This window comes from Bos indicus, chromosome 4 (assembly GCF_029378745.1).
Source record: "Bos indicus isolate NIAB-ARS_2022 breed Sahiwal x Tharparkar chromosome 4, NIAB-ARS_B.indTharparkar_mat_pri_1.0, whole genome shotgun sequence".
Classification (NCBI taxonomy): domain Eukaryota; kingdom Metazoa; phylum Chordata; class Mammalia; order Artiodactyla; family Bovidae; genus Bos; species Bos indicus.
Genome location: NC_091763.1, coordinates 60982648 through 60998865, shown reverse-complemented (window position 1 = coordinate 60998865; position 16218 = coordinate 60982648). Strand labels below are relative to the sequence as shown.

Here is a 16218-nt window from a genome sequence, read left to right as displayed (position 1 = left end):
CTAGGTCAGCGTAGACTAGCTCAGAATAGAGATAATTTTCACACAAGCCACAGCTAGATGGTTCCTTCTTTTGTGTCATGGGGTCAGAATCTCTCTGCAAAGCCCTTATAAGAATTATAAGCCATTTGTGTCTGAAGAATCAAAACTTTTTCTCTCCCTTTTACCCCACTGACTTTCTAAGGAGGACCTGTCTGCCTGCTGGGTTCTGAAGGATGATGGGTGGAAACTGCAATAGGATTGGGGAACTAGTGGGATTTCATATCGATCAGAGAGGAACCCCCTGGTCAGAGGACAGAATAGATGCAGAAAGGACAGGGGGCACTGGCTGTTCCCAGGCCCCGAGTCAACACCCAGGGACACAGAGCAGGCTGGGTCTGGGTGACACTCATGACTTGTCATGCGTCATCTCTACTTTCAACTTCCGAGCATTAAAGCCAGAATGACACTAGGACTTTGAGGCTTGCCTATTATCTTTTAAAATGTTAATGTATATATATGAGTGTAAATAAGAAAGTAAACTTCTTCGTCTCTTGAGTCAGAAAACTTCAGTGGTGTGCTAGAGTCTTTCTTATCAGAGGTCAACTCTAGGGCCCCTGAGCAGGAGTGCTCTTTCCCTGCCAGCACAGATAGAATGTAATTTGCAGGATGCTCCATCACAAGCTATGATGATGTGAGTGTGTCAGTGGTGGGTTTGTTGTGTCACTTGTGTTCCAGAAGCAATTTCTAATGATCCTCATTTTAACATCTTGGGAACAAACCTCATCTCCTGTTGTTCCTTACAAAGACACATTGCCATGTTTGAGGGTACGCAGACATACATACCTGCTGGTGGAGTACAGAAATCCAGTAGTACCAGATAGCTGGGGCCAGTCAAGCTCATTGGTAAGAGCTATTGGTAAATTGAGGAAGGATTTCTAAAGGAAAAACAAGGTAGTAATTATCAAAATGGTCACTAGCTTTCAACAGGGAGTAAGGTTGTCTATTGCTCAGGCATTGCCCTCTGCCTGTCTCTCTCTCACCTTGTTAATCTCTTTAAGGGACTTTGCATTTAAAGCATATGCCTCTTAAGGTTAACCATCATCAGAAAATTCACAGAGATCAGCATTCACTCTTAAACTGGCTTCCATTCAGCTCCTGTGAAAGATGTAGAAGCATGGCATCTCATACTCATCCCTCATTTGAGAGGGATGCTTCAGGACATGGGTAAACTTTCAACTATTTAATTTCTGAGATTTTCTCCATTTTTAAGGTTGGGTAATCGGAAAATTGATCGTCTGAAAACTAATAATACTCAAGCCTCCAGCAAAAATACCTTCCCTGAGTTCACAGCTATGCCTTCAGTTATTAAGATGGTGTCTCCTGACATCCTTGGGTGGGCGGGGGTTCTTAGACACCTTTGCAAAATCTTATGGTTCCTTTTCTCATGAAGATGCACATATACTCTTGTGATTTTGAGGGGTTCACAGAACTCCTGCAACTCTTGCACAGCCTCCTGTTCAGGAACTCCTGACATGGAATTCTAATTCTAATTTAAACTAGAATTCCTTTGAACCACATTCTATGACTTATGCAAAATCACAAAAGAAAAATGTTGCTAGCTATGTCTCCTGATTGTTCCTTAATATAGATGATATCTGGGATAAACCCCTTCTCTAGTCTAATTCCTAGAAAAAGCTCATCTAGAATAATGTGTTTGGAATAGGCTTACCAGATTTAGCAAATAAAAATGCAAGTGCTCAGTTAAATTTGAATTCTATAAACAAAATGTGGTATACATATTCAACAGGATACTACTGAATCTTAAAGCAAAAGTGAAAGTGTTAGTTGCTCAGTCTGACTCGTTGTGACCGCATGAACTGCAGTATGCCAGGCTCCTCTGTCTATGGAATTCTCCAGGCAAGGATACTGGAGTGGTTAGCCATTCCCTTCCCCAAGGGATCTTCCTGATCCAGGGATCCAACCTGGGTCTCTTGCATTGTAAGCAGATTCTTTACCATCTGAGCCACCAGAGAACCCCATTCAATCTTAAAAAAGAAGGAAATTCTGATACATGCTACAATATGGATGAATCTTGAGGAAATTATGCTAAGTAAAAGAAGCCAGTTTAAAAAAAAAAAAAACAACTCTTGCACGATTCTATTTGTATGAGGTATCATGTGTGTGTGCACAGTTGCTAACCAGGGATTGAATATGAGGTGTTCAGTTCAGTTCAGTTCAGTTCAGTCGCTCAGTCGTGTCCGACTCTTTGCAACCCCATGAATCGCAGCACGCCAGGCCTCCCTGTCTATCACCAACTCCCAGAGTTCACTCATAACTTTCCTTCCAAGCAGTAAGCATATTTTAATTTCATGGCTGCAGTCACCATCTGCAGCAATTTTGGAGCCCCCAAAAATAAAGTGTGACACTGCTTCCACTGTTTCCCCATCTACTTCCCATGAAGTGATGGGACCAGATGCCCTGATCTTAGTTTTCTGAATGTTGAGCTTTAAACCAACTTTTTCACTCTCCTCTTTCACTTTCATCAAGAGGCTCTTTAGCTCCTCTTCACTTTCTGCCATAAGGGTGGTGTCATCTGCATATCTGAGGTTATTGATATTTCTCCTGGCAATCTTGATTCCAGCTTGTGCTTCTTCCAGCCCAGCGTTTCTCATGATGTACTCTGCATAGAAGTTAAATAAGCAGGGTGACAATATACAGCATTGACGTACTCCTTTTCCTATTTGGAACCAGTCTGTTGTTCCATGTTCAGTTCTAACTGTTGCTTCCTGACCTGCATATAGGTTTCTCAAGAGGCAGGTCAGGTGGTCTGGTATTAGGGGTTCTTATAAGAAGAGGAAGAAGGGACATGGGTACTGGACAAAGGCCATGTGATGATGAAGGCAGAGACTGGAGTGATGTTTTCACAAGTCAAGGAACACGAAGGATTGCCATCACCAGAAGCTAGAAAAGAGGCACAGGACAGATTCTCTCTCAGATCCCTTAGAAGGAATCATCCTGCTAATATCCTGATCTCCAACTTCTAGCCTACAGAACTATGAGAATAAATTTCTGTGGTTTTAAGCCACCCAATTTGTGGTGCTGTGCTGTGGTAGCCCTAGGAAATGATGACATGGCCTGAACTGGACAATTTGCTTATAGTTCTCATGAGGGTCCAAGATATAAACCCTTCTCAAAATGAGTCATGTAGTAACTATATTCACACACAGTGGTTATCCCATGCTGTCCTTCCCTTTTTCCCATGGTTCTGTGAACTTCCTTCACTCCCTTTTCCTCAATCATCTTCTCCTTGTACATGCCAATCGGCTGGAAGTGGGTGGGAGGTGGTTGGGAAGGATGGCTTCTTGGAATACAACTGTATTTGTTATGGTGTTCTTGCCTAGAGAATCCCAGGGACAGAGGAGCCTGTTGGGCTGCCGTCTATGGGGTCGCACAGAGTCGGACATGACTGACGTGACTTAGGAGCAGCAGCAGCTGTGTCAAAGGAGCAGAAACTAACTCATGGAGGCTCCCAATAAGTCTCCACAGTGGATGGAATTCCAGCAACTGATACTTTGTCCCCTCTTGGCAGGAAGCACCCACCACTTTCTGCTCTAAACTCCACCATTACCATGACTGAGCTACTCTCTCTTTTAGTTTCTGTTTCTCCTGACACTAAAATAAAATTCTTTCTCTGCTTTTTCATCTCATTTTTTCCCTAGGTCTTTCTGCTTATAATATATGTTTGCTGTAGGATTTGAGAATATTCAATTCTACTGGAAAAGACAAGAAAAACAAATAGAGTGGATGAAACTCATAAGACGTGTTAAGATAGTGAGGAAGCAAGTGGTTTGTGAAATGCAGGCAGAATTTATGAGCTGTGCTAAGTAAGTTAGCAGCCTGTAAAAACACATTAAAACTCTAAGAATGACACAATACACCCCCACATTACTCTATCACCATTTCTTCAGTCATCTGCACAATGAAAACCCAGATTTTGAAAACTGAGTATGGAACTGGGCTTCTGATTCTGGGTGGGTCTGCTTTCTCTTCCGAAGAAGGTAGTAGGCAAGAACTCTTCAAACATAGGGTGGTATGTCTGATATCCTCTGCAACCTGGAATAATAATGTCAGGGATGGTAGTTCTGACGTGTGCTAGCAGAGTAGGGGAGGGAGTCTGTTCTAGGAACCAGGAGATCTGATTTCTATGTCTGACTCTACAAATTCAGTACAATTTCATGATTTGGATATGACATACTGGAAATGGGTTCCATACTCCATGCAGCCCCCATTCTCAATTAGAAGTGGGTAAAAAAACTTTATCTTCCTGGTCGAGGCAGAAAGGATGTTGAGAAAGGAAATGGCCAGCAAACCTATCTTGAGAAGGGAGGGTGGTCTCCGTTCCCCAGTATTATCCCAGTTGTTCTCTCTGGATCAACCTGAAAAAATGGTCTCAACTACCTTGGAGAATCCTGGACTCTGCTGCTCTCCAGGAAGCCCTCCCTCACCAGTCCTGGAATTATCCCCATCAGGAGTGGAGAGCGGCTGGTGCTGAATTGTCACTGGGATCAGGGTGGGTGTGTGTGCATCCCACAGCTGGAGCCCTGAAAGGCCCAGGAAGGTCACCTGTATAGGCATATCCTGGTTACTTGATTAACCTTGAAATAATGCAAATCTGTGTTTTCCTGGTCTAATAATTCAGACTTCATTGATGGTGTTATGGCAAGGCTTTACTACTACTAGCTGTGCAAAAGTCAGGAAAATACAGCTTTACTAGTGTTCCTGTTCTGATATCGCTGACTATTAGCCTATCTACTTCAACAAGACTGTTGGGAGGATCAAGACAGCATCGTATTTAGAGGATGGATCACCTACCATCTCTCTTTCCAAGTGGGTTGTTTCTGGTTTTAAGAAGAATAAAGTTTATTGCCAGAAATAATAGAAAATATTTGAGCAGACAAATGGAAGCCTCACATATTTTTTTCTTCCTTAGTAAATTTGGTAGATAAAAATGAAAAGTAACAGCCATTAATAGCAAAGGTTTTATAGACCCTAGCATAAAGAGAATGTTTAAGTCATATCACATTAAACACTAAAAGCCTTATTCACGCAACATTATACTCAAGATATTTCAGGCACTTAAGGCAGGAAAAATGCAAATTAAGATCTCCCTCATCAACTCTTGCTTATTCCTCTGGAGCATTATGTTCTCAGGAAACTCATCTTAAGTGTACCTTAAACGTACATATGTGGAAAGACTTAATATTTACCAAGAAAAAATTTCCAAACTTGTAAACAGCACCAGAAACTCAGTGAGTATTAAATCAACTACTGCATTGCTTCAAATTTTCTTCTGACTTTATCAATGACATAAAAATGTTTTATATCATAACTGGCAAGTGTATAGCATTTTTGTGTAATATTTTCACTTAACATTACTTTGTGTGTATTTCCATACTTTGAGAAACCTCACTGGTTCTCATTTTAATTAATCTTAGTATGTATAATACTTTGGGTTTGGGAATATTTTAAGCCCTAGCTTCAATAAGCAACTTATACTTTCATTTCATAAAGCCATCTTAAAAGAGAGAAAGAGAATAATGGCATCTATCACCCATATATCTGGTTCTGCCAGCCTTTCAATGACAAAGGGAATATTCTTGCTACCTTTATTTTACTGTTTACATTTGAGCCCTCCCCATCCAGCAAGGCTTTGCACAGAGTATTCTTTAAAAAAACAAACAAACAAACAAAAAAACCCTCTTAACTGAGTTAGATCTAAATTGACTATTTTTGAAAAGTACAAAATCACATGGAGAAATCTGTAGCTAACTGCTATTTGAAAAAGATACCAAAGATATCATCAACAGTTAAACAAGTCTTTTTAAACATTTATTTCCCAGGAACTAAACTCTCAAAGCAAACAGGTTTTTTGTTGGTCTTTTGATAATGGAGTGAGAGTCTCAAGACCTGGGAATCAGAGACAATAGCTCTATCTGTCTAGCATTTGAGACCACGGGGCTCCGGGTCCTGTTTGGTCTGCTGTTATTTCATCTGTCCCGCAGGTGGCATAGGTGAGGTTCTTCCCGTGCTTTACGCCTTTCGATCCCACTGTGCTACTGAACTGCCTCCTGCCTTCTCAGGAAGGTCCTTCCTCACTGCCCCTCCTCTGCACCTCCCTCCACACAACCCTAGTGCCTTTTTCTTACAGGAATACCGAATCTATGAAACTTGATGGGTCTTCCTTGACTCTCACACACACTTTCTTCTTCTGGTCCCATTCTTTAGGCTTTGCTTTGTGCATAAATCTGAGAAATGGGCTATTTCCTGCCATCTCAGTAAACAGGGATTTCACAGACATCAGGGACTGCAGCTCTCCTGTGTCAGCTGGTGAGCCCTGAGGAAACTCAGGAAGGAAAAGAATACCTGCCATCTAGCAGCCATCAGGCTACAACTACACCCTAAGGTGAGCCCTGAGGAAACTCAGGATGTGGAAACACAGGATACAGCCCCAGTTAGCTGAGGTGCATGTCAAAACAGAGATTTTAGTGAGCCCAGACCCTTACATCTTCCCATATATAGAAAAGTGCTAAATTCCTTAACTTGGAATATCTGGTTTTCTTTAACTAACAATAATATTATGATGTTCTGACTACCTGCTCTTTGCTGCAAAGCTCCTGTGTATACTCATTCCCTCCTTTCCTCCTTGGAGCAGTTTCTCAGAGCTATCTAAAATACTGTCTCTCATTTTGCCCCAAATAAAATTTAACTTGCAACTCTCACATTGTGCATTTTTAAAAGTCAACAAATCTTATAAACTAATGTACACCCATTTTTGGTGCTTGAATGTGCTGTTTCCCAGATACCTTTTGCAATTTAAACCAGAGTGGGGAAGGGAACTAATCTCAAGTTCCCCTTATGTGCCAGGCACTGAGACAGGAAACTTATGAAAATTGTTCAACCTTATGGAACCACTCTGTGAGGCAGGGATTAGTTTTTCTTCCTCTCTTTCTCCTCTCTCTATTCCACACATGCTTTTTGAATAACTATCATTATCAGATGCTGAATATTACCTCTTAAAATGAACAAGTACCCAGGTCTCATATGAATAGCAGTGAATTAAATAACCATGTTTTATCCCAATCAAAGATACTGAAAAAGGGCCTCTTAAATGGCACCCCCCACCCCCATCACTGGTTCCAGTCTGAGGGAGATTTTTGTATTTTCTGTTAGTGAATCCCTTACACTGGGCAGTGGGGCCCAGAAAAACTACTGTGAACAGAATTTAGAGGGAGTTTGGACAACTCCCAAATCACAGAGCTGGTAAATAGTAGAGGCTGGGATTTGAACCCAGGTTCTGGTGGAACAGGGGCTTCTCTGATAGCTCAGCTGATAAAGAATCCACCTGCAATGCAGGAGACCTGGGTTTGATCCCTGGGTTGGGAAGATCCTCTAGGGAAGGGAAAGGCTACCCACTTCAGTATTCTGGCCTGGAGAATTTCATGGACACGGCTTTTCATAGCCTTCTTGTATCTGATCCTTTCTTTTCTTTTTAGCTGCCAGATCTCCTAGAATCACAGCGTTAGCTAGCTGGATTTGCTAGGTGTTGAAAATGAAGCCTCCTGCTGAGGAATGGTCTTTCAGATGCTGTTTCAGGTAAAAAGTTGAAAAATCTATACATAACTCTAGAGTTGCCTCCAACTTTTCCTCCTCTGTCTCTTTTATGGAAGCCATGCATAACTTATGAAGAATGCAGAATAAGTATTTTGCAGATAAATATTGAAATTATATGTGGACCCTACATAGACACCTCTGTAAACACCCCATTCACATTCCCAGGGCCTGTTCTGGCCTGACACAGGCTGAGGAAAGGCAGCCACAGGCAAAGAACAGAGCATTCTGCTGCTCTGGAGGTTTATCTTCCAGAGCGACCTGGCAGATGAAGTTCTGGGAGAACAAGGAGAGGACATTTAATCAGGTTTCTGCCTCTGTAGTTGCAGGCGTAACTACAGCAAGCAGCACTGTTCGTGCAGCCAATGTTTTATATAGACAACTTCAAGAACGTAGTGTAACTTTGAGTTGGATTTGCAAACTTTAGAATTTCATGTGCAGTGGGATAAGGCTATTGTCAAAGTCCCTGTGGCCCTATCATTCATTAAAGAGTAGAGAGAGACAAAAAAGAGAGAGAGAGATTGAGAAACGCAGCAAGTGCCAGCCTGACATTCTGTCTAGAGGGGCACAGAAAATAAATACTTCCCAGCTGGGTAACCTGGAAGACTTTCCTTAACTCCTCTGTGTCTCAGTCCCTTGTCTATAGAACGGACAAATAACAGCACCTATATCATTGGAAGGTTGAGAGGATTAGAAAAGATAACCTACACCTAAAGTTTAGAATTGTAAATGCTCAATAAAAGCTAGCTGTTAGTGTTATCGACAAGAAAGAAGGTCAGGGTAATAGAAAGGATACCTATTCCACATGTGGATATTTAGAGAAGGAATCTTAAAAGAAGTGTTATCCAATGTAAGCCCTGTAAGGTTAGTAAGAGGAAGCCAGTCAAAGACGGGGAGGGGCAAAAGAGTTTAAACATTAGCTATGCCATATGCTTCAGGTGGCTCAGTGGTAAAGAATCTGCCTGCCAAGCAGGAGGTGCAGGTTTGATCCCTGGGTTGAGAAGATCCCCTGGAGAAGGAAATGGCTAAACCAACTCCAGTATTCTAACCTGGAAAATCCTATGGACAAAGGAACTTGGTGGGCTACAGTCCATGGGGTTGCAAAGAGTTGGACACAACTTAGCAACTAAACAACAACAATGTCATATGGAAAGTCACAAAGCTAAATTCATCATATTATATACACAGAAGACCAGTAAACCACCCTCCCCAACCAACCCCAAACACCAAGTGTGCCAGTTTCCTATTGCTATGTAACAGATTACCTCTAAATTCAGCAGTCTACAACATACTATATATAAGCAGATCAGTAACAATAATTTCTCTGCTCCTGCGATGACATCTATTCAATGCACATTTAAACTTCAACTTGAGCTAAATAAGTAATTTTCAGGGAGGAGGTATAGCATTTCATCTTTAACCCTATGCCAGTCCAGAAACTTATGGGGGCAGTGAAGATATAGTCAAACATAGAATTCTAGAAAATATGACCAGTATATAAAGAGGACAGTATGGTAGGCAACAATTTTTCATCATTTTGCCTGAAAATAGCTCTTTTTATTTTTTTATTTTTACCTCATCAGCTCCTCATAGTCTTTTCCTTTTCCCTTTTCTATTATTTATCGTTTAAGCTCTAACCCCATGATTTATTTATTCGATGAATGAATGGAGGGATGCATTTATCTAAGTGCCCCATATCCAGTGAAAATGCATTGTGTAGCTGGACTTTTCATACAGAATTAAATTCTTTCCATCACCATTTTATAACTTCCCCAGTGGCTCAGTTGGTAAAGAGTCTGCTTGTAATCCGCGAGATTTGGATTTGATCCTTGGGTTGAGAAGATCCCTGGAGGAGGAAATGGCAACCCACTCCAGTGTTCTTGCCTGGAGAATTCCATGGACAGAGGAGCTTGGTGGGCTATAGTCCATGGGGTTGCAAAGAGTCTGACATGACTGAGTGACTAACTTACACTTTCACTTTCATCATCATTTCCAGAGGGACTGGAGAACTATATCCAAATTCATAAAAGTGAGAAAACAAGAGTTCAAAATGTCATGTTCTTACACAAAGATAATTGCAAATCAATCTTTTGTGGGGCAAATGAAAAAAATTCTTTCACAAACAGAAAAAACAACTCCTCTAAGGGCCAGGAACAGATAACAATGAATGAATATTATAAAAGTCCAGTCTTCAGATACCATCACTGGATTTTCTAAAAGTTTGGTCATTTCTGAAGCAGTCAGGCTGCCATTTGTCTTGGTGCGGGGGGGGCGGGGGTAGTTTTCCTCTTTTGAGAGGCAACATCCAGCCTTAGATTCTAGAAGAAGCCCAAAGTCCACAGTCAAACTACAGAGTTGAGGAGAGGGAAAGCCGTTACTGGGGCACCTAATGAGCAGGCTTGAGCTGTGCTCTCCATCCCACTAGCTCACTCAAAAAATTGCTCTCATTTTCGTTCTCTCCCCTGTTTTACCTTCGCCCAAGAAGCTGTCACACAACCTCTCTCTTTCTATCTTTCCAACTCAAGTCAGTGCTACAGCCTCTGGCCAGGGTCCCTGCCTCCTCACACGCCCCCACCATCTTCGGCAGTGTATCCCAGAATCTCATGGGGAGCTTCTTTAAAACATGGATTCTGTTCAGGTAGGTTTGTGCTAGGGCCCTAGAATCCTTATTTTTCAGAAGTGCCCTAAATAGCTGCAGTCACTAGCCAGATTTCAGAAAGGCTGCTCTACAGGTTACTACAGTTACTCAACACCATCCTCACGTGGCACCACCCACTGCCCCAGCCTCTTCTCCCAGTCCTCTCTCTCCCACCACTCAACCACCTGTGGCCCCTCGGACCTCAGGGCTTGTCACAAGCTCTTCCTTCTCCTTCTTCCTTTAACCAGTTGCTGTTATTGGTCAATGGAGAAGGAAATGGCAACCCACTCCAGTATTCTTGCCTGGAAAATCCCATGGAGGGAGGAGCCTGGTGGGCTACAGTCCATGGCGTCGAGCATTAGCTAAATCCTGACGTTCTTGATTGCTCTGACCTTCCTCTGTGAGGTACCTTCTTCCTGCTCTCATCACACCTTATTATATGAGAGGAAAGTTTGTTTCCATTGTAAATCACTAATTTGGAGATTCTTTCACAGCAGCTGAGCCTATACCCTGCTTGATTAATAATTAATCTTTTGAGAAGGGATGACCTACCCTTCCTTTTTTCTGGCTAATATGTTATCAATGTGAAATCATGACCTCCTTGGTTCTTTTTTTTAATTGAATTATAGTTAACTTATAATGTGCTAGTTTCTGGTGTATAACAAAGTGATTTAGTTGTATATACATATTATATACATATACATATTATTTTTCAGATGCTTTTCCATAATAGGTTTTTACAAGATATTCAATATAGCTCCCTGTGCTATGGGCTTCCCAGTGGGGCTAGTGGTAAAGGACTCATCTGCCAATGCAGGAGACTTAAGAGACCTGGGTTCAATCTCTCAGTTAGGAAGATCCCCTGGAGAAGGGCTTGGCAACCCACTCCAGTATTCTTGCCTGAAGAATCCCATGGACAGAGGAGTCTGGCAGGCTACATGTCCAAAGGGCAAAGAGTCAGACATGACTGGAGTGACTTAGCACGTACCCTGTGCTATCAGTAGGTCCTTGTTGTTTATGTATTTTATATATAGTAGTGTTTATATGTTACTCCAAAACTCCTACTAAATTTATTCCCTTTGGTAAACATAAGTTTGTCTTCTATGTCTGTGAGTCTATTTGCATTTTGTAAATAAGTTCATTTATAACATTTTTTAGACTCCACGTATAAGTGATAGCATATGACATTTGTCTTTGACTTACTTCACTTAATATAATAATCTTTGGTCCATCCATGTTGGTGCAAATGGCATTATTTCATTCTTTTTAATGACTGAGTAACACTCCATTGTGTATATTTACTCTTTGGTTCTTCTTGATCTACTTTCCTTTGGGTTCTTTATCAACTAGGCTTTAAATTCTTGGTGATACCATCTTCAGTTTCTGCTTCTGGAATCTTTGAACCTTGTATTTAATTTTTTTCTTTTTCTTTTTAACACTGAAAACATTTTGTATTGGGGTATAGCCAATTAACCGGAGAAGGCAATGGCAACCTGATCCAGTACTCTTGCCTGGAGAATCCCGTGGATGGAGGAGCCTGGTAGGCTGCAGTCCATGGGGTCGCAAAGAGGCGGACACGACTGAGTGACTTCACTTTCACTTTTCACTTTCATGCATTGGAGAAGGAAATGGCAACCCACTCCAGTGTTCTTGCCTGGAGAATCCCAGGGATGGGGGAGCCTGGTGAGTTGCCGTCTATGGGATTGCACAGAGTCAGACACGACTGAAGCGACTTAGCAGCCAATTAACAATGTTGTGATAGTTTCAGATGAACAATGAAGGGACTCAGCCATACATAAATATGTCCCCATTCTCTCCCACGCCCCTCTCCCATCCAGGCTGACACATAACATTGAGCAGAGTTCCATGTGCTAAACAATAGGTCTTTGTTGGTTATTCATTTTAAATATAGCAGTGTGTACACAACCTTCCCAAAGTCCCTAATTATCCCTCCACCCCACCAGCAACCATGAGTTCATTTTCTAAGTCTGTGAGTCTCTTTCTGTTTTGTAAGTAAGTTCACTTGTATCATTTCTTTTTAGAGTCCACATATAAGGGATGTCATATGATATTTCTCCTTCTCTGTCTGACTTACTTCACTCAGTATGACACTTTCTATGGGCCTCGTATTTCATAATGCTCCCCATAATTCTCCTCTAGGACTGATGGTTTAGCTCCTACCTCTGACCAATCCTCCAGTCGTTGCCTTAAGTAGGAAATCCCCAGAAAATCACACAGAAGCCAGACTTGACTCCCAGCCCTTGGCAAGGACTGGGCTGGGTAATCCCCAGGAGAGGCATGGAGGGAACTATTTGAAGGAACCAGTGAATGAATGGTATATAGCAATCAATTCCAACCATTCAGAATTATTTTTAAATGCTAGAATTGTCCTCTTCCCCCATGCCAATGGATTTGAGATTCTAAACGTTTCCTCTATGAAGCATCACTATCATTAAACCTATTTTATGGCCGAGAAACTTGAGGGAGAGTGAAGCAAAATGGTAGATATAATTAGCTAGAGGGCAAGGATTGTTCTCTGGTCTTAGCAATACACTGGATTGCACAGGTGTTTACTGACTCATGCTGCCTCTCTATGTGGAGATCTCTATCTAACATGCCCCGGGAGCAAGCATGTGGGCTGAGTAATTATAAATGCCTTTCAGAAGTATGGAGCTTAAAATAATTTCCTCTTGTAGTTTTTCAAAACAACCAGTGTTTGTGTCTTTTTAATCCCCACAGAAGGCATAGAGGGCTAAGATCATCAATGATTTCAGAGGCATGAGGCTGCAAGAAAACCGGACTTTGCTGTCAGGTAAGAGACACAGATGCTCACCTTGAGCAGGAAGAAAGGGGCACTGAATTGATCAGGACTGAAAGCAACAGCCCGTCTGCCCTGTGCCCATAAACGGGGAAAGGGAACAGAAGAACATTCTTTCTCATGTGGCCTGTTTGCTGTTGGAGAAAAGGATTCACCATGGTACACAGAACTCTCTTTTCCTGACAGAATAAATGAGAAATAACTAGGATTGGGGCTTCATTCTTCATTGTTTAGCATCTTTAATCCATCAGCTTTTAAGATGTCTGAGGAGCAGAAAATGTAATTTTATCCAGTTTTATTAGACAACAGCCTTTCCTCATCTGAAAAAATAATTTAAAAAGTACCCTAACTCTTAATATTTCTGGAGTCGACATGAAGTTAGTGGAGGTAGAATTTCCATATTTTATTATGTACCGTGAAAATCAGCCTTTATGCTTAATGGAAGCTTTATGCTCACTGATAAATCAAGAGAGCGAAGGCAGGGCTGGGTAGTGAGAGGCAGGGTGAGAGCTGATACTGGCTCTGTTGTCTGTGGGCTAATAAAGAGTAGACTAGCTTGATTTACAAAATCATCTCCAAGAGAGGAAAGAAGTGCAGGGGGACTTGAAAGACTGGCGCTGCTTTGCTCTCGGGTGAATATGCATTTTATGCAGCCAGATTAAGGATTCATTTTGTCCTTGACACAGCACGAAATTCAATCTGCACTTACTTAGCCTACAGACAACAGCCTGCCAGGGGTCGTGTGAAGATTTTATAATAGTACAGGCAACAGTCTTCACCAGCAAAATAAACATTTGGGAAATTGTATTTTGAAAGCATTTCTTCTTCTTCTCTCCTCACCAATCCCCAGCCCGTCATGCAATTCTGGTTCAGTGAAACGCAGCATTTAATATTTTGGAAATAATTTTCAAGCAGATGGGGGAAGAGGCAGGAGGGCAGCTTCTATTACTAGCCTTGATGATCTCTCTACCTTCCCTTCTTTGTCAACAAAACAACTCAAGCAGTGATTGTTTTTCCTTTGCAAGAAAATAAAATAAGACAGCATGAAAGTGTTCTCAGATTTGCTGTCTGTTTGCTTCTGAAATCTTTCTAAGCTGAGGTCTTCTGTGTGATACAGAAAGCTCATTTTGAACCTGACTGCTGAGGATATCTTGGAGAGATGCTAAGGTGTGTTTTTGTTTTTTTTTTTTTTTCTTTTTTAAAGAGGAAGAGGGCAGGATTTTCTGTCCCTGGCAGAGTGAGCCTCAGAACCCTTTGTTTCTGTGTAACAACGAGGGTAATTCTTCACACTCTCTTTATTGAACTACAAATATCTTTCCAGATGAACACTCTCCTAATCTAATTAGCTGTAAACAGGCCTCCCGGGTGCCACGCTACTTTAGCTATGGGATGGCATGAGCAGGAGGGGAGAGGGACTAGTTCAGGAAAGATATCCATGACTGTGAGTCTTTTCGATGGGCACAGTTGGGATGGGGTGATGTATCTGCAGGAGACTTTTCTGTCTTATAAGGAGACAAAAGCAAAGACTTATTGACTACTCTCCTAAAGGGCAGAATGGCCTACTATGAACAAAGAAAGCTTGTTTTTCTATAGCACTTAACTGGTCTTCCCAGAATATGACTTCCTAGTTAGCATAGCAAAGGAATGGCATCAAGCACTCTCGGGGATCCTGAAGGGTCTTGGCTGATTAATATGCATCCCCACTGTCAGACCCTGAGAAAGGCCATGGAGCCAAATGTTCACTTTGGAAGAGGTGATCCCATTATGGTTCCTGGTGGAACACCAGATCATGAGGGATTACAGGATGGGGTTAGGGGTCAGTGGGTACTTTCAAGTTTCACAGTCAATGGTAGAGAATCCAAATTCAGAACCTCTGTCTGTGCAGAAGGTTGGAGAAAGGTTGCACAGCTTCATTTTTAAAGACAACTTTCAGTTGTTCACCTTCTTCATGTCATTTTGGAAAGGATTCCTAAAGAAAGTTGAGGAGGGGATAATCTGGCCTTTGGTGAATAGCAGCAAGTGGTGAGAGGGGAAGGGTGGGCTCCCTGGGTGAGGCAGGTCCTAGGTTAATAAGAACCTGAAGAAATGAGGCTTCACTGGGTCATGGTTATGCCGGCCACCAGCCAGGCCTCCAGTGCCATGGGACCCACAAGGTTGAATAATCAATACTGGTCTCTGACAGCTGTTTCCTGCCAGTCATCCAGCCTTGAGCCAACACATAGGATTTCTGTTGTATTTCAGCCTCCTCGGACATCCCTGCTTTCTGGTGCCCAGTGTTGGCTGGAATGGATTCCAGACTTGTTCTGAAAGGGTTTGAGTCACCTGTACTGGGTTAACACCAATGACTTCTGGGCTCCAAGCCCACTCCTCTATTCTCTGTTCTGTGCTATGGGGCTGGACTCTGCAACTACACTTCCCAGACTCCTCTGCATCTCCCTGCCAATGAGAGGTGCAGGTGGGAGATGGACAAGAAGGGCAGGAGAAGGAGAGGAGGAACTATTTTCTGGCATTTAGTTGAGCTGGCATTCAGCAGCCTCTAGCCTCCAGCCCCCTTTGCTGCTTCTGTCTCCTCTCTGCACTCCTCAGTGGTTCAGAGGTAGCTGGTCCACGTGGCTTCAGCAGTGAAAATACAGGCTGTGCAGTGGTCCAAGCACCAGCTGCACCCCTCCCTCTGGCTTCTGGTAATACCTCTTCCTCCTGTTGTTCTTTAGCTCTGGAGTCAGCAGTTGCTTCTTGCAATGATTAATCTCTGATAATTTTAGCATCCTTCCTTTTGTTCTATGGGGCTTCCCTTGTGGCTCAGCAGGTAAAGAATCTGCCTGGAATGTGGGAGACCTGGGTTTAATCCCTGGGTTGGGAAGATCCCCTGGAGAAGGGAAAGGCTATCCACTCTAGTATTCTGGCCTGGAGAATTCCATGGACTATATAGTCCATGGGGTCACAAAGAGTTGGTCTCAACAAAGCGACTTTCATTAACTCATTTTTGTTCTAAAGTCGGTATAATCAGTTCCCTGTATTAAATCCATCAGTGTAGCCAGTATCCTATATTAAATCTCCTCTGTTGGAATGCTTTCATTTTCTTGACTAACCCCTGATAAATGTTGATTCTGACAAG

At 42.3% G+C, this 16218-nt stretch overlaps 1 protein-coding gene across 3 annotated transcripts in view; it reads right to left on the bottom strand.

The window, feature by feature from the left end:
- AOAH (acyloxyacyl hydrolase) overlaps positions 1-16218 on the bottom strand; it is a 186186-nt gene that overhangs the window by 82191 nt on the left and 87777 nt on the right. For all 3 annotated transcript variants that reach the window (XM_070787839.1, XM_070787837.1, XM_019958765.2), the window contains exon 12: positions 823-914. In XM_070787839.1, the coding sequence (XP_070643940.1) occupies positions 823-914 (92 nt within the window). The remainder of the gene's footprint in view (positions 1-822; positions 915-16218) is intronic.